The 24,158-nt window shown below is 37.8% G+C and overlaps 1 protein-coding gene across 10 annotated transcripts in view; it reads right to left on the minus strand.

The window, feature by feature from the left end:
• PLPP1 (phospholipid phosphatase 1) overlaps positions 1-24,158 on the minus strand; it is a 116,294-nt gene that overhangs the window by 31,542 nt on the left and 60,594 nt on the right. For 7 of the 10 annotated variants that reach the window (XR_016392648.1, XR_016392647.1, XM_089908859.1 and 4 more), the window contains one exon: positions 12,364-12,644. Coding sequence is in view for 8 of the 10 variants with exons in the window: in XM_089908859.1 (XP_089764985.1) it covers positions 12,364-12,644 (281 nt within the window). In the remaining 2 variants the exon portion in view is untranslated. Of the gene's footprint in view, positions 1-12,363; positions 12,645-17,654; positions 17,807-24,158 lie in introns of all 10 variants that reach the window. The other 3 variants (XM_089908858.1, XM_022597514.3, XM_089908862.1) reach the window with 1 other exon arrangement.

Genomic DNA, 24,158 nt, shown 5'->3' on the forward strand with positions numbered 1-24,158 from the left:
CTTGCACCAATGGACACATCATCCAAAATGAAAATAAATAAGGAAACACAAGCTTTAAATGATACATTAAACAAGATGGACTTAATTGATATTTATAGGACATTCCATCCAAAAACAACAGAATACACATTTATCTCAAGTGCTCATGGAACATTCTCCAGGATAGATCATATCTTGGGTCACAAATCAAGCCTTGGTAAATTTAAGAAAATTGAAATTGTATCAACTATCTTTTCCGACCACAACACTATGAGACCAGATAGCAATTACAGGAAAAGATCTGTAAAAAATACAAACACATGGAGGCTAAACAATACAATACTTAATAACGAAGTGATCACTGAAGAAATCAAAAAGGAATCAAAAAACACCTAGAATCAAATGACAGTGGAGACACGACAACCCAAAATCTATGGGATGCAGCAAAAGCAGTTCTAAGAGGGAAGTTTACAGCAATACAATCCTACCTTAAGGAAATATCTCGAATAAACAACCTAACCTTGCACCTAAAGCAATTAGAGAAAGAACAAAAAAAACCCCAAAGTTAGCAGAAGGAAAGAAATCATAAAGATCAGATCAGAAATAAATGAAAAAGAAATGAAGGAAACGATAGCAAACATCAATAAAACTAAAAGCTGGTTCTTTGAGAAGATAAACAAAATGGATAAACCATTAGCCAGACTCATCAAGAAAAAGAGGGAGAAGACTCAGATCAATAGAATTAGAAATGAAAAAGGAGAAGTAACAACAGACACTGCATAAGTACAAAGGATCATGAGAGATTACTACAAGCAACTCTATGCCAATAAAATGGACAACCTGGAAGAATTGGACAAATTCTTAGAAATGCACAACCTGCCAAGACTGAATCAGGAAGAAATAGAAAATATGAACAGACCAATCACAAGCACTGAAATTGAAACGGTGATTAAAAATCTTCCAACAAACAAAAGCCCAGGACCAGATGACTTCACAGGCGAATTCTATCAAACATTTAGAGAAGAGCTAACACTTATCCTTCTCAAACTCTTCCAAAATATAGCAGAAGAAAGAACACTCCCAAACTCATTCTACGAGGCCACCGTCACCCTGATACCAAAACCAGACAAGGATATCACAAAGAAAGAAAACTACAGGCCAATATCACTGATGAACATAGAGGAAAAAAATCCTCAACAAAATACTAGCAAACAGAATCCAACAGCACATTAAACGGGTCATACACCATGATCAAGTGGGGTTTATTCCAGGAATGCAAGGATTCTTCAATAACGCAAATCAATCAACGTTGATACACTGTATGTACAAATTGAAGGAGAAAAACCATATGATCATCTCAATAGATGCAGAGAAAGCTTTCGACAAAATTCAACACCCATTTACGATTAAAACCCTGCAGAAAGTAGGCACAGTGGGAACTTTCCTCAACATAATAAAAGCCATATATGACAAACCCACAGCCAACATCATCCTCAATGGTGAAAATCTGAAACCGTTTCCACTAAGATCAGGAAAAAGACAAGGTTGCCCACTCTCACCACTATTATTCAACATAGTTTTGGAAGTTTTAGCCACAGCAATCACAGAAGAAAAGGAAATAAAAGGAATCCAAATCGGAAAAGAAGAAGTAAAGCTGTCACTGTTTGCAGATGACATGATACTATACATAGAGAATCCTAAAGATGGTACCAGAAAACTACTAGAGCTCAACAATGAATTTGGTAAAGGAGCAGGATACAAAATTAATGCACAGAAATTTCTGGCATTCCTATACACTAATGATGAAATATCTGAAAGTGAAATCAAGAAAACACTCCCACCACTGCAACAAAAAGAATAAAATATCTAGGAATAAACCTATGCAAGGAGACAAAAGACCTATATGCAGAAAATTATAAGACACTGATGAAAGAAATTAAAGATGATACAAATAGATGGAGAGATATACCATGTTCTTGGATTGGAAGAATCAACATTGTAAAAATGACTCTACTACCCAAAGCAATCTACAGATTCAATGCAATCCCGATCAACATACCACTGGCATTTTTCACAGAAGTAGAACAAAAAATTTCACAATTTGTATGGAAACACAAAAGACCCCGAATAGCCAAAGCAATCTTGAGAACGAAAAATGGAGCTGGAGGAATCAGGCACCCTGACTTCAGACTATACTACAAAGCTATAGTAATCAAGACAGTATGGTACTGGCACAAAAACAGAAAGATCAATGGAATAGGATAGAAAGCCCAGAGATAAACCCACGCACATATGGTCACCTTATCTTTGATAAAGGTGGTAGGAATGTACAGTGGAGAAAGGACAGCCTCTTCAATAAGTGGTGCTGGGAAAACTGGACAGGTACATGTAAAAGTATGAGACTGGAACACTCCCTAACACCATACACAAAAATAAGCTCAAAATGGATTAAAGACCTAAACGTAAGGCCAGAAACTATCAAACTCTTAGAGGAAAACATGGGCAGGACACTCTCTGACATAAATCACAGCAAGATCCTTTTTGACCCACCTCCTAGAGAAATGGAAATAAAAACAAAAATAAACAAATGGGACCTAATGAAACTTCAAAGCTTTTGCACAGCAAAAGAAACCATAAACAAGACCAAAAGACAACCCTCAGAATGGGAGAAAATATTTGCAAATGAAGCAACTGACAAAGGATTAATCTCCGAAATTTATAAGCAGCTCATGCAGCTCAATAACAAAAAAACAAACAACCCAATCCAAAAATGGGCAGAAGACCTAAATAGACATTTCTCCAAATAAGATATACAGACTGCCAACAAACACATGAAAGAATGCTCAACATCATTAATCATTAGGGAAATGCAAATCAAAACTACAATGAGATATCATCTCACACCACTTAGAATGGCCATCATCAAAAAATCTAGAAATAATAAATGCTGGAGAGGGTGTGGACAAAAGGTAACAGTCCTGCACTGCTGGTGGGAATGTGAATTGGTACAGCCACTATGGAGAACAGTATGGAGGTTCCTTAAAAAACTACAAATAGAACTACCATATGACCCAGCAATCCCACTACTGGGCATATACCCTGAGAAAACCATAATTCAAAAAGAGTCATGTACCAAAATGTTCATTGCAGCTCTATTTACAATAGCCAGGAGATGGAAACAACCTAAGTGTCCATCATCGGATGAATGGATAAAGAAGATGTGGCACATATATACAATGGAATATTACTCAGCCAGAAAAAAAAAAACGAAATTGAGCTATTTGTAATGAGGTGGATAGACCTAGAGTCTGTCATACAGAGTGAAGTAAGTCAGAAAGAGAGAGACAAATACCGTACGCTAACACATATATTTGGAATTTAAGAAAAAAAAATGTCATGAAGAACCTAGGGGTAAGACAGGAATAAAGACACAGACCTACTAGAGAACAGACTTGAGGATATGGGGAGGGGGAAGGGTAAGCTGTGACAAAGCAAGAGAGAGTCATGGACATATATACACTACCAAATGTAAAGTAGATAGCTAGTGGGAAGCAGCTGCATAGCACAGGGAGATCAGCTCGGTGCTTTGTGACCGCCTGGAGGGGTGGGATAGGGAGGGTGGGAGGGAGGGAGACGGAAGAGGGAAGAGATATGGGAACATATGTATATGTATAACTGATTCACTTTGTTATAAAGCAGAAATTAACACACCATTGTAAAGCAATTATACTCCAATAAAGATGTAAAAAAAAAAAAAAAGAAAGCTGGAGTAGCAATACTCCTATCAGATAAAATAGACTTTAAAATAAAGAATGTTACAAGAGACAAGGAAGGACACTACATAATGATCAAGGGATCAATCCAAGAAGAAGATATACCAATTATAAATATACATGCACCCAACTTAGGAGCACCTCAATACATAAGGCAACTGCTAACAGCTATAAAAGAGGAAAACGACACTAACACAATAATAGTGGGGGACTTTAACAACCCACTTACACCGATGGACAGATCATTCAAAATGAAAATAAATAAGGAAACAGAAGCTTCAAATGACACAACAGACCAGATAGATTTAACTGACATTTATAGGACATTCCATCCAAAAACAGCAGATTACACTTTCTTCTCAAGTGCACATGGAACATTCTGCAGGACAGATCACACCTTGGGTCACAAATCAAGCCTCAGTAAATTTAAGAAAACTGAAATCATATCAAGCATCTTTTCTGACCACAACGCTATGAGATTAGAAATGAATTACACGGAAAAAAACGTAAAAAACACAACATGTGGAGGCTAACCAATACGTTACTAAATATTCAAGAGATCACTGAAGAAATCAAGGAGGAAATCAAACAATACCTAGAGACAAATGACAATGAAAACACGACAATCCAAAACCTATGGGATGCAACAAAAGCAGTTCTAAGAGGGAACTTGATAGCTATACAAGCCTACCTCAAGAAACAAGAAAAATCTCAAATAAACAATCTAACCTTACACCTAAAGGAACTAGAGAGAAGAACAAACAAAACCCAAAGCTAGAAGAAAGAAAGAAAGAAAGAAAGATTAGAGCAGAAATAAATGAAATAGAAACAAAGAACACAATAGCAGAGATCAATAAAACTAAAAGTTGCTTCTTTGAGAAGATAAACAAAATTGATAAACTATTAGCCAGACTCATCAAGAAAAAGATGGAGGGGACTCAAATCAATAAATTTAGAAATGAAAAAGGAGAAGTTAAAACAGACACCGCAGAAATAAAAAGCATCCTAAGAGACTACTACAAGCAGCTCTATGCCAATAAAATGGACAACCTGGAAGAAATGGATGAATTCTTAGAAAGGTATAACCTTCCAAGACTGAACCAGGAAAAAAGAGAAAATATGAACAAACCAATCACAAATAATGAAATTGAAACTGTGATTAAAAATCTTCCAACAAACAAAAATCCAGGACCAGATGGTTTCACAGGTGAATTCTATCAAACATTCAGAGAAGAGCTAACACCCATCCTTCTCAAACTCTTGCAAAAATTTGCAGAGAAGGAACATTCCCAAACTCATTCTTAAGGCCACATCACCCTGATACTAAAACCAAAGATACTACAAAAAAAGAAAATTACAGGACAATATCACTGATGAATATAGATGCAAAAATCCTCAACAAAATACTAGCAAACAGAATCCAACAACACATTAAATGGATCACACACCATGATCAAGTGGGATTTATCCCAGGGATGCAAGGATTCTTCAATATATGCAAATCAATCAATGTGATACACCATATTAACAAACTGAAGAATAAAAACCATATGATCATCTCAATACATGCAGAAAAAGCTTTTGACAAAATTCAACACCCATTTATGATAAAAACTCTCCAGAAGTGGGCAAAGAGGGAACCTACCTCAACATAATAAAGGCCATATTCGACAAACCCACAGCAAACATCATTCTCCATGGAGAAAAACTGAAAGCATTTCCTCTAAGATCAGGAACAAGACAAGTATGTCCACTCTCACCACTATTATTCAACATAGTTTTTGAAGTCCTAGCCATGGCAATCAGATAAGAAAAGGAAATAAAAGGAATACAAATTGGAAAAGAAGAAGTAAAACTGTCACTGTTTGCAGATGACATGATACTATACATAGAGAATCCTAAAGATGCCACCAAAAAACTACTAATCAATGAATTTGGTAAAGTTGCAGGATACAAAATTAATGCACAGAAATCTCTTGCATGTCTATACACTAATGATGAAAAACCTGAAAGAGAAATTAAGGAAACACTCCCATTTACCATTGCAACAAAAAGAATAAAACACCTAGGGATAAACCTACCTAGGGAGACAAAAGACCTGTATGCAGAAAACTATAAGACACTGATGAAAGAAATTAAAGATGATACCAACAGATGGAGAGATATACCATGTTCTTGGATTAGAAGAATCAATATTGTGAAAATGACTATACTACCCAAAGCAATCTACAGATTCAATGCTATCCCTATCAAATAACCAATGGCATTTTTTAGGAAACTAGAACAAAAAATCTTAAAATTTGTATGGAGACATAAAAGACCCTGAACAGCCAAAGCAGTCTTGAGGGAAAAAAACAGAGCTGGAAGAATTAGACTCCCTGACTTGAGACTATACTATAAAGCTACAGTAGTCAGGACAATATGGTAGTGGCACAAAAACAGAAACATAGATCAACGGAAGAAAATAGAAAGCCCAGAGATCAACCCACACACCTATGGTCAACTAATCTATATGACAAAGGAGGCAAGGATATACAATGGAGAAAAGACAGTCTCTTCAATAAGTGGTGCTGGGAAAACTGGACAGCTACATGTAGAAGAATGAAATTAGAACATTCTCTAACACCATACACAAAAATAAACTCAAAATGGATTCGGGACCTAAATGTAAGACCAGACACTATAAAACTCTTAGAGGAAAACATAGGAAGAACACTCTTTGACATAAATCACAGCAAGATCTTTTTTGATCCACCTCCTAGAGTAATGGAAATAAAAACAAAAATAAACAAATGGGACCTAATGAAAGTTAAAAGCTTTTGCACAGCAAAGGAAACTGTAAACAAGACGAAAAGACAACCCTCAGAATGGGAGAAAATATTTGCAAACAAATCAAAGACAAAAGATTAATCTGCAAAATATATGAACAGGTCATGCAGCTCAATATTAAAGAAATAAACAACCCAATCCAAAAATTGGGAGAAGACCTAAATAGACATTTCTCCAAAGAAGAGATACAGATGGCCAAGAAGCACATGAAAAGCTGCTCAACATCACTAATTATTAGAGAAATGCAAATCAAGACTACAATGAGGTATCACCTCACACCAGTTAGAATGGGCATCATCAGAAAACCTACAAACAACAAATGCTGGAGAGGGTGTGGAGAAAAGGGAACCCTCTTACACTGTTGGTGGGAATGTAAATTGATACAGCCACTATGGAGAACACTATGGAGGTTCCTTAAAAAACTAAAAATAGAATTACCATATGATCCAGCAATTCCACTACTGGGCATGTACCCAGAGAAAACCATAATTCAAAAAGACACATGCACCCCAATGTTCACTGCAGCACTATTTACAATAGCCAGGTCATGGAAGCAACCTAAATGCCCATCGACAGATGAATGGATAAAGAAGTTGTGGTACATGTATACAATGGAACATTACTCAGCCATAAAAAGGAACGAAATTGAGTCATTTGTTGAGATGTGGATGGATCTAGAGACTGTCATACAGAGTGAAGTAAGTCAGAAAGAGAAAAACAAATATCGTATATTAACGCATTTATGTGGAACCTAGAAAAATGGTATAGATGAACCGGTGTGCAGGGCAGAAGTTGAGACACAGATGTAGAGAACATATGGACATTCTCAAGCGTGTGAACACCAAGGGGGGTAAGCCGCGGGGGAGTGGGGATGGTGGTGTGCTGAATTGGGCGATTGGGATTGACATGTATACACTGATATGTATAAAACTGATGACTAATAAGAACCTGCTGTATAAAAAAATAAAATTTAAAAAATTTTTTAAAAAGCATTAACTTGAAGTAAATTATGACAAAAAGATGTAATCACTACAGAAACACCAAAAAATAACCAAAAAATTAGACTAAATGTCAGAATACTTAAAATTTACACTAAAAAATATTTGTGTAATACAAAAGAAAGCAGTATAAGAAGAACAGAAATCAAGAGATGGAAAAAAAGAAATTACACCTGAAACTAATATGTTAAAATACATTACATGTCAATTATTCCTCAATTTAAAAAAAAAAGATAGCAAGATGAGACAAATAGAAAACAGAGCAAAATGGCAGACCTAAATCCACAATGGATAGTTACATTAAATGTGAATTAATTAAACACTCTAATCAAAAAGCAGGGATTTTTTACACTAGATTAAAAAGGATAAACAAGACCTGACCTACATACTTTAAATATCCAACAAACGCACTTTATATTCCAAGATTCAAATGAACTAAAAGTTTTACTTATGGAAAATATATACTATCCATGCAATAAAACATGAGAGTACGAGAGTGGCTATATATTATTATCAGACAAAACAGACTTAAGGTAAAGGATATTTCTAGAAACAAAGAGAGACAGTTCATATATATACTAATATGTATAAAATGGATAACTAATAAGAACCTGCTGTATAAAAAAATAAATAAAATTCAAAAAAAAGGGAGTCCATACAGAAAAGGGTACCTACAGTTGGAAAAAAGAACATTTAGAAATGTTATACAACAAAGAGCAGAATCACAAAATAAATGAAACAAAAGCTAACAGAAAGGAAAGAACAAAAACAATCAACAGTTATAGAGATTTCAAACTCCTAAGAATAACTGACAAAACATCTCTGTAGAAAATTCATACAGATGATGATTATTTGAATAACACTATCAATCAACTTGACCAAATTTACATCTATAGAACATTCCACCCCCAAAACAGCAGAATACACATTCTCTTCAAATGCACATGGTATATTCTCAAGGACAGATCATATGCTGGGCAATGAAATGAACCTCAATAAATTTAAAAGCATTCTAATCATACAAAGTATGTTCTATGATTACAATGTAATTTAACCACAAATAAATTACAGAAAGATAAATAACCCATAGATCAAAGAGGAAAACACAAGGGAAATTAGAAAATATTTTTAAATGAAAATGAAGATACAATAAATCAAAATTTGTGACATAGCTAATGATCTAGGTTTCTACCTTATGAAACTACAAAAAAGAGCTAATAAAACTGAAAGCATGCAGAAGTAAATAAAATAGCAGAAATAAAGGAAATTGAATACAGAAAGACAATAAAGTCAATGACCCCAAAAGAAACCAATGAAACTAATAAAAAGATTAATAAAATTGAAAGCTTCGTGCCAGACCACTCCAGAAAAAAGAGATTAAGACACAAATTATCAATGGCAGGAATGTAAGAGGGGCTTGCTGTACACTTCTTACAAACAATAAAAGGACAGTAAGGAGACACTGTGAACAACTTGATGTCAATAAATTTGATAATTTAGATAAATAGACAAATCCTTCAAAGGCAAATGACAAAAGCTCATATAAGAAAGAGATAACCAGGACTTCCCTGGTGGCGCAGTGGTTAAGAATCCACCTGCCAATGCAGGGGATATGGGTTCAAGCCCTGGTCTGGGAAGATCCCACATACCGCAGAGCAACTAAGCCCGTGTGCCACAACTGAGCCTGCGCTCTAGAGCTTGTGAGCCACAACTACTGAGTCCACATGCCACAACTACTGAAGCCTGTGTGCCTAGAGCTGTGCTCTGCAACAAGAGAAGCCAACACAATGAGAAGCCCGTGCACCACAATGAACAGCAGCCCCCACTCACCGCAACTAGAGAAAGCCTGCACACAGCAACAAACACCCAATGCAGCCAAAACCAAATAAATAAATTTAAAAAAAAAAGAAAGCAATAACCTGATAATCCTACATCCATTTTTTAAAAAAACATTCCTACAAAGAAAACTCCAAGTCTAAATGTATTTAGTGGCAAATTCTATCAAACCTTAATACCAAACACTGATACCAAATCTAGGCAACAACTCTACAAGAAAACTATAGACAAATAACACTCATGAACACAGAAGAAAAAATCATTAACAAAACATTAGCAAATTGAATCCACTTAATATAAAAAGATTTTATATACCATGACCAAGTAGAGTTTATTCCCAGGAATGAAAAGTTGCTTTAATATTCCAAAATTAAAGGGATACATTGTATTGAGAAAATAAAGAAGGAAAGCAATATGACCTTCTCAACAGCCATAGAAAAAGCATCTGACAAACCACACACTTTCGACAAAAATCTAATAAAGGACATCTACAGAAAACACATAGGTAATATATTTAATGGTGAAACACTGAATGCTTTCTACCTAAGGTCAGGAATAAGACAAGCATTATCTGCTCTCCCCACTTCTTTCAACATTGTATTAGCAGTCTTAGCCAGTATAATATAGCAAGGAAAAGAAATAAAAGGCAATATAGAAGGGAAAAAAAGAAGTATAACTCTCTTTATTCACAGACAGTATGAAGAGGAACAGAGAAAATCTTGAAGAACCTATAAAAGAAGTTACTCCAACTAATAAGTTACATTAACAAGGTTATAGGATAAAAGGCCAAATAAAACCATATAAAAAAACCAACTTTTTATTTGTTTGGTTTATTTCTAAACATAACAACTAGAAATCAATTTAAAAATTTTTTTGAAAACCCTTTTGTAATAGCATCAAGAAATATTAAAGGGTTTCCCTGGTGGCACAGTGGTTGAGAGTCCGCCTGCCGATGCAGGGGACACGGGTTCGTGCTCCAGTCCAGGAAGATCCCACATGCCACGGAGCGGCTGGGCCCGTGAGCCATGGGGCGCTGAGCCTGTGCGTCCGGAGCCTGTGCTCCGCAACGGGAGAGGCCACAACAGTGAGAGGCCCCGCGTACAGAAAAAAAAAAAAAAAGAAATATTAAAAACTCAGTGATATATTTAACAAAATGTGTGCACGACATGGACACCAAAATCTAAAAACTATTGCTAAGAGAAACTAAAGAACATCAAATAAATGGAAAGATATACCATACTCATGGATTAGAGGACTTAATATCAAAATGGCAGTTCTTCACAAACTGATCAACAAATTAGAAGCAATCTCTATCAAAATAAGCTTTCTCTTCTCCAGCCAAGCCACTAATTATCCCTTCCAACCCAACTCCTCCACTGTACATTCTGGAATTCCAATTCTATGGTTAAAATCCTCTGTATTTCCCTGTGTCTTCAAACTCTTCACTGAAACTTCACATCTCCTAGTTATTAAATTAAAAAGCCTTTCCCTAGGACACCGCTTGGCCCTGTATTACTATCAAAGCAGAGAATGAGATATCTACATCCCACACCTTAAGAGTCCAGTGTTGGTCTTGATTATCTTCATCACTCCTCAAAGCCATTTCTGGACCATTCTTTCCCTCTTATAAAAAATGCTTGCTTACCTATGCTCAAATCAACAATACCACCTTCCACTATCTACTTCTCAACCAGTTAGCACTTAAGTCACTTTCCCCCCTTCATTAAGACTTTACACCCATATCAGTCCTCATATCATCACCTCAGAGCTTGCCATTCAACAGCCTGTCTATTCTTTGGCCTTGTTATCAACAGGGAGATTCTATTCCATTGTCAACATTTGTTTAATGTAAGTCTTCCCTGCTAGACTAAGCTCCATGAAGATAGAAACCAGAGCTGTCTTGTTCACTGCTGAATGCCAAACACATAGCATAATGCATACTCTTAAATAAGGTGTTTTTTCATCCCCACTAAATGCAAATACCGATGGGTACTAGCAGGCCTCTGTGACTTACAAAAGAACTAACAAGGACAATAAAGTGTCTGGGAATCATATATTAAAAAAAAATCAGAGGATGTTTTTCTGAGAGAAAGTATTTGTTGGATGAATAAATAAAGGAAAATGGTAACAGCTATCTTAAAATACAAGAATGTCAAACATATAGAAAAGAAAAGATTGACAATTCTGAGACTTGGGATGAGGAATTGGCTCTGCTACTAATTAGTGGCTTTATTTAATGTTATTGGCCCTCTGTCTGCTCATCTATAAATTAAAGGCATTAGACCTTCTGGGTTCCATTCTCTTTCATTCATGTCTAACAGTGCTCCTGATGTAGAAAGTAGCCCAACAAGTGTGTTATAAGAAAGCAACCTGAAGACCTAGAGCTATCAAAATATGAATGAAGTTACCTTACAAAAAAATACTCTAGGAATACTAAGAGATCTAGCAGAGCTTCACACCTGGTTGGACTAGATCAGAAGTAAGCAAACTATAACCCACAGGGCAGCCACTGTTTATGTAATAAATAAACTTTCACTGGGACACAGCTACACCCATTTGTTCACGGACTGTCTGTGACTGCTTTTTCCTGCTACAAAGGCAGAGTTGGATACTAGTCAACATACGGTCCACAAAGCCTAAAATATTTATTATCTGGCACCTTAAGAAAAAGTTTGCTGACCCTGGTCTGTATGATCTAAAAGGTTCATTTTATATTATTATACACTGAAGATGAAAAGAGTTGCATTAAAATGCTCTTAAATGGAGTATAGGGATAAAATAGGAAAAAAGAGTAAGTAGAGAAAATAGATCAAACATGATCTCAGTTCACCTCCTGGTGATTACACTAGCTTCTCTCTGAATTAGTGGATGACTCATCTTCCAATCACTGAAACCTTCTATTCCAAGAATATACAAGATAAAACAAGCATTAAAAATTTAACACGCACCTGCTCTCCTTCACTTTTTGTGCATTCCCTCGACATATGTAGTTTTCAATGTAGCCATCACTGCAGTTGATTTTTGACCAGTCTGGGTCACAAACATCCAAGAAGTGAGGCCGCAGTCTGCCTATCGAATACTTGGCAATATCAGTCAGGGACTGACTAGCAGCTGCACCAAATAAAAATGTTCCAATGGCTTTGTAAATAGTGGCTATGTAGTTATTCCTGATAAAGGAATTCGAGTGCAAGAGGTTAAAGTAAACAGATAGGGTTTCTCCAACAATCATCTGAAAAAAAAAACAGAAAAATAATGTTAAAGCAACAACCAGGCACTTTAAACAAAGTAAAAAATAGAAAAGAAAATGGTAAATCACAATAAAATATTTGTTTTAAAAATACCTCCCCCTTTTTTCCTTTTCAAATGGAGAACAGGATATCTAATTCTAGACCACAAAAAAAGGTGTCAGAGCAATTGATACTTTGCTTACAGAGCAATGGCAAAGCCAAAATAATTTCAAAGTCTACCTTGAAACAATAAAACCTTATTTCTTTACTTGTATTCAAATAAACTAAGCCTTAATAAGTAGACAATGATGTATCATGGAGGATAAAAAACATGGTTTTTCAAAGAATACAAACTTCCCAATTAGAATATCCCTTACATAAGTACTTTTATCTGACAGAGTCTGCATTTGCATCAAACATTCCTTTGAATCAAAAATATTCATCATGTTAAAAAGGGTAAAACAGTCCCACAGAGAGGAAAAAGCCAATATAATAAAAGCAGGGATCAAACACAGAGGCCAAAGGGTACAGAGGGCAGAGATCAGCTGTCAAGGCCTCCCAGTCCTGCCTCTCCCAGAGACATTTAGGGCTGGATTCCTTAACAAGTCTCATTAAAAGACCAAACACACACTTGATGCTCTCCTTCTCCAACACAACATTTCAAGTGATTCCTTCCTCTTTTAATTTTCACTGACTTTTGTAAAAGGGGAGTCAGAGACTTCCCAGATTCTATTAGAGTGTGTGTGTGAGCACGCACCAGTGTAATTAAAGGCATAAAAAGGTTTTCAAATACTTCCCAAGTTCACAGGCCAATATCCTGAGAAATCTGAAAAAATACTGAATGGCAACATTACAAAAAATTAAAATTGCTGATAAAATAAGCCACACTCTAGCTACCTGAGACCAAAATAAACACTTAAAAAAAATTCTGCTTGCTAATTTATGTTGGGGGTGGATATAAATCACAAAGTTTCACTTGTTTCACTGCTTCATCTTAAATTTACATAAACAATTTTACAAAGCATTCAAACACTTCTATTAGTGACGACTAATTATCTTCAGGGTGAGCCTTACCACAGATGAAATAAATGGTTGCCTCCTGAAAAGGATTTCAAGAACCTGATATCAAAAATTTTTTCCTCATCTGGCTCAAAGGCTCCTAGAATTCCATAATTAGAATGTTATAACTTTGACAACTAGACTATGAACTCTACAAAAGCAAGAATGAATTTTTAGTTCAACAGAAAGCTAGTACCACCATAGTGACCTAAAACAGAGCTGGTGGTCAGTAAATTTCAATTCAAGGTGCTGCCTCTTGGGTAAAAGGTAAACACCCTTAATTTAAACAAGTTAAACCCCACAGAAATATATTCCTCATTATAATCCTTAATGTGAATGACTTAATCAAACCTTTGCTGAGAACAGGCCTCACAGGAGAGGAAAACCACACGCACTTCTGGGGATACCATACCTCCCCAACTGTGCTTAGGGTCCTCCCCGGCGATTGCCCTAGAGGCCTTGAATTAAAGTATATTACAGTCTCCTCAGGCTGTTAAGGTGTTCCAGCAACTGCCTTGATAGATTAGCAGCAAGAAAGGATATCTCTAATGTTTTGTTATGGAGTTGATCTTTGATAATTTGAAATATATACCAAATATATTAGTCAACCACAATTTGAGCAGTCAAAACTTCCACTTCTCAGCTATCAGCTCTTCTTGTGTAAGCACTCAACTACTTTCCAAAAACAAGTACTGGTCTCTGTGAGTCTTCCTAGTCATAATGATCATTGTTTAGGGCCACCCAAACCCTGGTTCCTGCCACTGATGACTGAAAATCAGTTCACTAGGAACATTCAGAGCACTGGGCACAGATTAAAAGTTGATCTACAGAAGTGGTATATGCTGAAACTTAGCCCTTAATTCTGGGAAAGGGTGTGAGGGGTTCTAAAGCCAACAAATGCTAGGTCGACTTACATCATTTTTTTATTATATAAAAAATAGACAGTAGAGATGTCCTAAATTAATTCTTCTAAATTAAATGCAGAGATGTGTCTGTGCATTGCACTACACATGCAAGACATATTTTCGTTTCATTTTAATACCTTATCTTGCCCTTTGAGCCATTTATACCAACTCAGCCTCTGGTGAAGTCCACGCTTAAATTAACTGTGCCCTAATCTTAGAGCTGAGATTACTGGCCACGCATTATTTACTACTCCAAATAAAGACAGGATAAATTATTAAAGAACTAAAGATGATGTTTGGGGAGTAAAACAGAATACTTTGAAGATCAAAGCTAATAATTATCTAAATCAGCGTGATTCAACCATTTAAAACCTATGTACCAGAGTATTTTCTCACCATCTTCTTTATACCTCCACCAACCAAGATAATTTTATACATCTCTACACTGTCACTACAGTTATGTGTCTTCCACTCAGGACCCACCTTCCCAAAGAACAGTCTAAAATCACTGGTGTACTTCCACTCCTTCCTAAATATGTCTAAATACCTCCATTCCCTTTATTCTACTGAATATCTCTCCAAAAAAGTCAAAACGGTCTCATCAGATCAAACAGATTTTTATCAACCCAAATCTTAACTTCTCAGTAGTATAAAACCTCACTGACTATTTTGTCCTTATTGAAATTCTCCCTTGGCTTCTGAGAAACTATATTAATTCTGATTCTCTATCGGGCTCCCTCAATCACTCATATATGTGTGGATCATTTGCAAGTCAAATCAAAGGCCTGGTATGAAGTCCCAATCACAGTCCTGATTTTTTTTTTTAAAGAAATAATTTACTTTCTAGAAATTAAATTAAACATATACAAGTCTAACCAAGTGCTGCCTGAAAGAAGCTGAGTTAGTGAATAAACTGAAATTATTTTAAATTAGTACATAAAACCACTGCCCTAAGCAGTGTTTGTCTTTGTTGATACAGTTGATATGAAAAAAGTACTTTTACAGCACCTTTAAACAGTCTGCTCTTTTTAAGGAAAACTACACTCAATTTACTTGCTGTTTTACAAAGATAACTTTCTCACAGGTGATGGTGAAATAATCAAAACTTCCAAGTTAATAAAATACAAATAACAAGTTTTGCTAACTGAGTGTCTGTCACGTTCTGTGCTAGCTGTGCAGGTTACACAGCACCCTGTCCTGTTGCAGGCCTCTGGTCTGTAGCAGATTTCTGTAGTTTTGCTTATGCAGCATCCTTCTTACTGAGATACAAACAAAAGTAGAATTGAAAGAAAGTACATTTGTAGCAGTGTTTGAGTACTTGAATCTTGTCTGAAATCAGCTAGTATTTGCAGAAGAGTCCTACTAAAATTTTTATATTTAAAGAGCTATTCTCTCAGAAACACATACTTTATTTTATTTATTTATTTATTTATTTATTTATTTATTTATTTATTTATTTATTTATTTATTTATTTATTTATTTAGGCTGCATCGGGTCTTCATTGCTGTGCACCAGCTTTCTCTAGTTGTGGCGAGCGGGGGCTACTCTTCATTGTGGTGCGTGGGCTTCTCATTGCAGTGGCTTCTCTTGTTGCAGATCATGGGCTCTAGGCACACGGGCTTCAGTAGTTGTGGCACTCGGGCTCAGTAGCTGTGGCTCGCGGGCTCTAGAACGCAGGCTCAGTAGTTGTGGCGCACGGGCTTAGTTGCTCCGCGGCATGTGGGATCTTCCTGGACCAGGGCTCGAACCCGTGTCACCTGCACAGGCAGGCGGATTCTTAACCACTGCGCCACTAGGGAAGTCCCAGAAACATATACTTTAAAAAAAAGACCCTGATACTCATACTCCCGCTTTAATGGAAGGATCATAGGCTTGGCTTTCTTTCTTTTAATAGTAAAAACTCAGTGTAAAGATCTGTCTAGATTAAACAAACCACTGATTTCTTAAAACTTCACTATACTGTAGGAGAGTCACCAACATTACGGCAAAATCTCTCAAGTTTCATTCCAGCACCTAGGACATGTCAGGGTCCATGGCAACAGTGAGGATACCAAGATGAACAAGGCACCACCTCTACCTTCAAGGAGCTCAGAGTCTTGCAAAACAAACATTTGTATAGCAGAGGTTTTCTTTTATTAATTATATACCACAAATTATGAGTTGATTAACTTTTAGTGCTAACAAGGAGCTGTGATCATTCTGCAATAAGACATTAAATTTCTAAATCAAGAAGATTTGTTTTGTTTTTTAATAAACTCCAGAACAGACAAGCTAGATATGCTATTATCTTTTTGGTCTATCTCCTGGATGAGACCATATTTTCTGCTTGTAACACAAATCTTATTTCTAAAGTTACAAGTTATGGAGCATAAAACTAATTAAAGTCATAGAATCCGAGTCAAGCGATTATAAAAAATCATGTAGTCTAATCACTTGATATCTTCTCCCCAGAGCACATTCCCTAAGCATTCCCACCTGAAATCCTAGAAAATAATAATTACTACAGTGTTTTAGTACCAGTAAAAATTCTTTGTCGTGTTCACTTCTAATTATATATAGAATTCAGGCTCTTCTACTTCTGCCGTTATCTAAAAATTCTTTAAAGTAAACTAAACATGGGTTAAATTAAGTCTTAATACCTGTTAAGACTTTTCTAGAACTCAGTAACTAGAAAGTCAGTTCATATGCACAGTCTCAATAAATTATAAAATAATATCCTAGGTAAAAAGTATGCTAGAAATACATTGATATAATAGTCATCTATTGCATTATTACTGAAACAATAGCAAATTGGAGCTCTAAAAAAAATCACAGTGACTTAGAAAGGTTAGCATAAAACCTACACATGTTCAGTAAGGTTCTTCTGATTATACATTGTTGCTCTTTTGGCCCCACTTAAAATAGCTGAGATTATTTTGATCAAATAACATTAAAGGTTAAAAAAACACATTGTTTTAGAGGGTTATACATTCAATCATTAACAGGTTAACACAAAACTAAGCCAACTGCCCAAAAGTGATAAACTTGGAAAAGTGGATTTAACTTACAACGATAATACTGAATGGAATGATTATTCCACCTAATAACGGATAAGGTATGGTGTCTTCTTTGTAAGGGTACTTGATGGACTCATCATTACAGAATAATCCTCGTTGGAAAGGGGTATGCCTTGAAGTAAGAATTGCAAAAGGCAATCCAGCTAGCAAAAGGAATAAATGAAAATATCATTAAAAAGGAATATCAAAACTAATTAATGGTGATAATTATCCCAGAGACCATGTTTAAAAATACATTTGCCACAAAAATAATAAGAGCACATGGAAAAAGGAAATGCAGCAACACATGCAACAGAAGTTAGAAAAATTATAGTTTAGGGTACAGATCTTTTCTCTACAGGAAACAATGCCTCCAAATCCTCTATCAACCAATTTAACCAAGAGCAACTTCTTCCCTTTGTTTCTGCCCAAATACACTAAACTGATTTTAGGGGAAAAAAAATCTCTTCTCATGCTCTTGTTGTCATTTAATCATAGGGCTTTCAACACTATTTTCAAACCACTTTGTCAGGAGCTTTACTTCCAAAAGGTTGAAAACACCATTTTGACATTCCCCATTTTATCCTGATATTACTACCATATTTGGTCAGGTCACGGTCACTGGCTAAGCTATCAGAGTATCTAAATAAAGTTTATCCACTCATTTCTGTACTACAACAAGTTTAGAGCTGCTATGAAAAGGAGTCTAAACTTAAACCAAGCTTCTTAAGAAAAGATGGACAACAGAGTCAAGCACAAAAGCACCTAAAAGAGCTCTCTCTTTTTTTCGTCATCAATGTTTTCCCTAAAGATCACGTCTCACACTCATCTCCTCATCTCAAAATGTCTAAACTTTTGTCTAAATGTGAACTTTAAGAATTCAGTCCTCCTTTACTTCATCACTGCACCCAGCATCCTGATTAATACTGACCAGGACTGCTTTCTAAGAGATAAGAGTTTAGCAGAAACCCTCAACATGAGTTCTGCTTCAAGACTTTTCCAGGTATGGATGATTCTCTCCCTAAGTGACCCATTCTCCCAGCAGTAATACCATAATAACCACTAAGCTAACATACTCACTGTATATTCAGGTGTTCTTTCCATGAAGCTCCAAGTCTTGATGACCATTTACAGTTTCTCATCAACTCTGCTAAGCCCTAAAGGCTCAATGACAACCAAGCTTCTGCCACTCTGCCTGATGCATAGACTACAAGTATCAAATGTGTTCAATCTACAATGGCCAAATGAAAAGGAGAAGCCCATTACTGGTTCTTTTTATTTACCTTCCTGTTTTTCATTTAGACTCTGAATACATAAACCAAAGTTTATTTTTTTGTGTTAACCAATTTGCCAAGCTGTTAAACCATTAGAAGTCTTTATGATGCAAGCAGTGGCCAAGATGGCAGAGAAGGAAGGCCCTGAGCTCACCTCCTTCAACAGGCACAGCAAAATCATGATTATTTACAGAGCAACTATCCATAAGAGTGACCCGAAGATTAGCAGAAAAGATCTTCTACAGCTAAAGCTATAAAGAAGAAACCACAACAAGACAAGTAGAAAGGGTGAAGATGCAGTATCGTCATCACCCATATTCCCAGTGTAGGCAACCCACAAATGGGAGAATAATTACAATTGCAGAGGTTCTCCCCAAGGAGCAAAAGGTCCTAGCTCCACATCAGGCTCCTCAACCCGGGGGTGTACACAAGTAATATGAACCTCCAGACTGTCTGGCTCTGAAAGCCAGTAGGGCTTACTTCTGGGAGAGCCAGAGGGCTGTGGGAAATAGACTCCACTCTTTAAGAGAGCACAAACAAAATCTCATATGTTTCAAGACCCAGGGCAGAAGCAGTTATTTGAATGGAGCTTGGGTAGGACCCACTTGCTGATCTTGGAGAGACTCCCAGGAGGCAGAAGGCAACTGAAACTCTCTCTGGGAACGACGACACTGGCAGCAGCCATTTTGGGAAGCTCATCCCACCACCAGGACACTGGTGCTGCTAAGTGCCACTTTAGAATCCTCCCTCTAGCCAGTCAGTGGCAGACCAGCCCTGCCCACCAGACAGCACCAGCCCTGGGATGCCCCAAGCCAGGCAGCTAGGTGGGCAGGAACACAGACCTACCCACCAGCAAGTTGACTGCTGTAGAACCCCCTGAGCCCCCAGCCATCCCAGTACATGACGCCACCCACCATAGGACCCAGGACCCAGACCCACCTACAAGTGGGCCACCACCAGCACTGGGACCCCCGGGAACCACTCACATACACACACAGCTAGTCGTCTGACCCAGCCCCACCCACCAGTGGGCCAGCACTAGCCCCAGTCCCAGCCTCACACACCAGGGGTCTGGCACCAGCCCCGAGATCTGATAGGCCCCAGCCCCACCCACCTGTGGCAGACACCACCCCCAGAACCCCCAAGGCCCTGCAGCCACAAACTCTGGGCCCAGGCACTGCCCACAGAGGGCCAACACCAGCTCCAGAACTTTCAGGCCCCACAGCCAAAGACCCCAGGAGCTGGTTCTGCCCATCAGTGGGCCGGCACTAGCCCCAGGTCCTCCTGGGCCCCGACACTGCCCACCAGCAAGCCAACCCAAGCCCCAGAACCACCACAGCCCCCCACAGCAAGTTGCATAAAGACCCGGCCCACCCACTAGTAGTCTGGCACCACCCCAGACACCCAGGGCCCTGGCCCTGCCCAACAGCAGGCCAACACCAGCTGCAGGACACCTTGGGCCCCTTGGCCAGCCATGTCAGAATCCAGCCAACCACCTGCAGGCCACTACCAGGTTGGGTGGTGGGTGGCCATGCAGCCAGTCAAGCCATGACCAGCCCCACCCACTACCCAACCCCATCCACCAGCAGTTGGCAGCCTCCACACAAGGCAGGGCCTGGCAACCAACACGACTGAGGGCACCAACGCACACCGGTACACCCACAATTGTCAGCCAGCCACAAAAGAAGGACCCATGCAGCCCCTATAGAGGGAACCCATAGAACACAAAGCTCTGGTGACCAGAGAGGAGTATGCTGCTGGGCCACATAGGACATCTCCTACATAAAGCCACTTCTCCAAGATCAGGAAATGTAACCAACCTACCAAATACACAGAAATAAAAACAGTGAATCACGCAAATTGAGGAAACAGAGAAAAACATTCCAAGTAAAGAAACAAGATAAAACCACAGAAGAACTAAAAGTGAAGTGGAGATAAGCAACCTACCTGAAAAAGAGTTTAAGATAATGATCATAAAGATGTTCAAGAACTTGTGAGAAGAATAAATGAACAGTTAGAAAATATAAAGAAGAACCAAACAGCACTGAAAAATGCAATAACTGAAATAAAAAATACTCTAGAAGGAATCAACAGAACATTATATGATACAAAGGAACTGGAAGGCAGAATTGTGTAAATCACTGAAACTGAACAGAAAAAAAAAAAAAAGAATAAAAACAAATGAGGAGAGTTTAAGAGACTTCTGGGAAAACATCCAGGTCCAGGAAGCACAGAGAGTCTCAAACAGGATCAACCTAAAAAGCAGCCCACCAAGAACATTATAATTAAAATGGCAAAAATTAAAAATAAAGAAACAACATTGAAAGCAGCAAGGTAAAAGCAACAAGTTACCTACAAGGGAACCCCCATAAAGCAACAAGTTACCTACAAAGGAACCCCCATAAAGCTATCAGCTAACTTCTCAGCAGAAATTCTGCAAGCCAGAAGGGAGTGACACAATGTATTTAAAGAGATGAAAAGTAAAAACCTACAACCAAGAATACTCTACCCTGCAAGGCTTTCACTCAGATGTGAAAGAGAGATCAAAGTTTTACAAAACAAGCAAAAGCTAAGAGGTCAACACCAGTACAAGCTTGGACTACGTAACAAATTTTGGCACAGCCATCCAGGATCCTTGCTACTAATGACTAGCCAGCCTGATCGGGGAATTTTCGGGTAAGCCCCTAGCAGTTGCCAGGATCACTTGTCCTGAGGACCTTCCCTTCAAAATGGCCCAAAGCCAGAAACTAACACAACATTGAAAAGCAATTATACTCCAATAAAGATATAAAATTTAAAAAAATTCCCCAAACCAGCACCGGCTGCCCCAGTGCTTGGCAGTTGGAAAAAGGAATCAATGTTTGGGAGCAGCTGAAAGGCTCCACACAGTAAGGTTGTTTGGGCAGATAGCTGCAAAGTTGGCTGTGCAGTACAGTTTTGACCTCTGGTTTCTGGCTTTGAAAGTCTTCACAATGGAGCACATTTTATATGCAACTATGGAACAGGCCGCGTGGCTGACGGGGTCTTGGTGCTCCGGCCGGGTATGAGGCCTGAGCCTCTGAGGTGGGAGAGCTGAGATCAGGACAGTGGACCACCAGACACCTCCCAGCCCCACATAATACCAATCAGCAAGAGCTCTCCCAGAGATCTCCGTATCAACACTAAAAACCAGCTCCACATGACGACCAGCAAGGCCCAGTGCCAGACACCCCATGCCAAACAACTACCAAGACAGGAACACAACCCCACCCATTAGCAGAGAGCCTGCCTAAAACCATAATAAGGTCACAGACACCCCAAAACACACCACCGGACTCAGTCCTACTCACCAGAAAGACAAGATCCAGCTTCATCCACCAGAACAGAGGCACCAGTCCCCTCCACCAGGAAGCCTACACAACCCACTAAACCAGCCTTACCCACTGGGGGCAGACACCAAAAACAACAGGAACTGCGAACCTGCAGCCTGCAAAAAGGAGACCCCAAACACAGTAAGTTAAGCAAAATAAGAAGACAGAGAAATATGCAGCAGATGAAGGAGCAAAGTAAAAACCCACCAAAACAAACAAATGAAGAGGAAACAGGCAGTCTACCTGAAAAAGAATGCAGAGTAATGATAGTAAAGATGATCCAAAATCTTGGAAACAGAATGGAGAAAATACATGAAACATCTAACAAGGACCTAGAAGAACTAAAGAGCAAACAAACAATGATGAACAACACAATAAATGAAATTGAAAATTCTCTAGAAGGAATCAATAGCAGAATAACTGAGGCAGAAGAATGTGTAAGTAACCTGGAAGATAAAATAGTGGAAATAACTACCGCAGAGCAGAACAAAGAAAAAAGAATGAAAAGAATTGAGGACAGTCACAGACATCTCTGGGACATTAAATGCACCAACATTCGAATCATAGGGGTCCCAGAATAAGAGAAAAACAAAGGGACTGAGAAAATATTTGAAGAGATTACAGTTGAAAACTTCCCTAATATGGGAAAGGAAATAATGAATCAGGTCCAGGAAGTGCAGAAAGTACCATACAGGGTAAATCCAAGGAGAAACACACCAAGACACATATTAATCAAACTATCAGAAATTAAATGCAAAGAAAAAACATTAAAAGCAGCAAGGGAAAAGCAACAAATAACATACAAGGGACTCCCCATAAGTTTAACAGTGGATCTTTCAGCAGAAACTCTGCAAGCCAGTAGGAAGTGGCAGGACATATTTAAAGTGATGAAAGGGAAAAACGTACCATCAAGATTACTCTAGCCAGCAAGGATCTCATTCAGATTAGACGGAAAATTAAAACCTTTATAGACAAGCAAAAGCTAAGAGAATTCAGCACCACCAGCTCTACAACAAATGCTAAAGGAACTTCTCTAAGCAGGAAACATAAGAGAAGGAAAAGACCTACAATAACAAACCTAAAACAATTAAGAAAATGGTAATAGGAACATACATATTGATGATTACCTTGAATGTAAATGGATTAAATGCTCCAACCAAAAGACACAGACTGGCTGAATGGATACAAAAATAAGACCCATATATATGCTGTCTACAAGAGACCCACTTCAGGCCTAGGGACACATACAGACTGAAAGTGAGGGAATGGAAAAAGATATTCCATGCAAATGGAAATCAAAAGAAAGCTGGAGTAGCAATTCTCATATCAGACAAAAGAGACTTTAAAATAAAGACTATTACAAGAGACAAAGAAGGGCACTATATAATGGTTAAACGATCAATCCAAGAAGAAGAAATAAGAATTGTAAATACTCATGCACCCAACAGAGGAGGACCTCAATAAGGCAAATGCTAACAGCCAGAAAAGGGAGAACTGACAGTAACACAATAACAGTAGGGGACATTAACACCCCACTTTCACCAATGGACAGATCATCCAAAATGAAAATAAATAGGGAAACACAAGCTTTAAATGATACATTAAACAAGATGGACTAAATTGATATTTACAGGACATTCCATCCAAAAACAACAGAATACACTTTCTTCTCAAGTGCTCATGGGACATTCTCCAGGATAGATCATATCTTGGGTAACAAATCAAGCCTTGGTAAATTTAAGAAAATGGAAATCGTTATCAAGTATCTTTTCCGACCACAATGCTACTGAACTAGATATTAATTACAGGAAAAAAAACTGTAAAAAATACAAACACATGGAGGCTAAACAATACACTACTAAATAACCAAAAGATCACTGAAGAAATCAAAG

Source organism: Delphinapterus leucas, chromosome 3, assembly GCF_059928025.1.
Source record: "Delphinapterus leucas isolate spDelLeu-1000000601 "Yukka" chromosome 3, BTC_Dleu_Yukka2, whole genome shotgun sequence".
In the NCBI taxonomy this organism is placed as follows: Eukaryota; Metazoa; Chordata; class Mammalia; order Artiodactyla; family Monodontidae; genus Delphinapterus; species Delphinapterus leucas.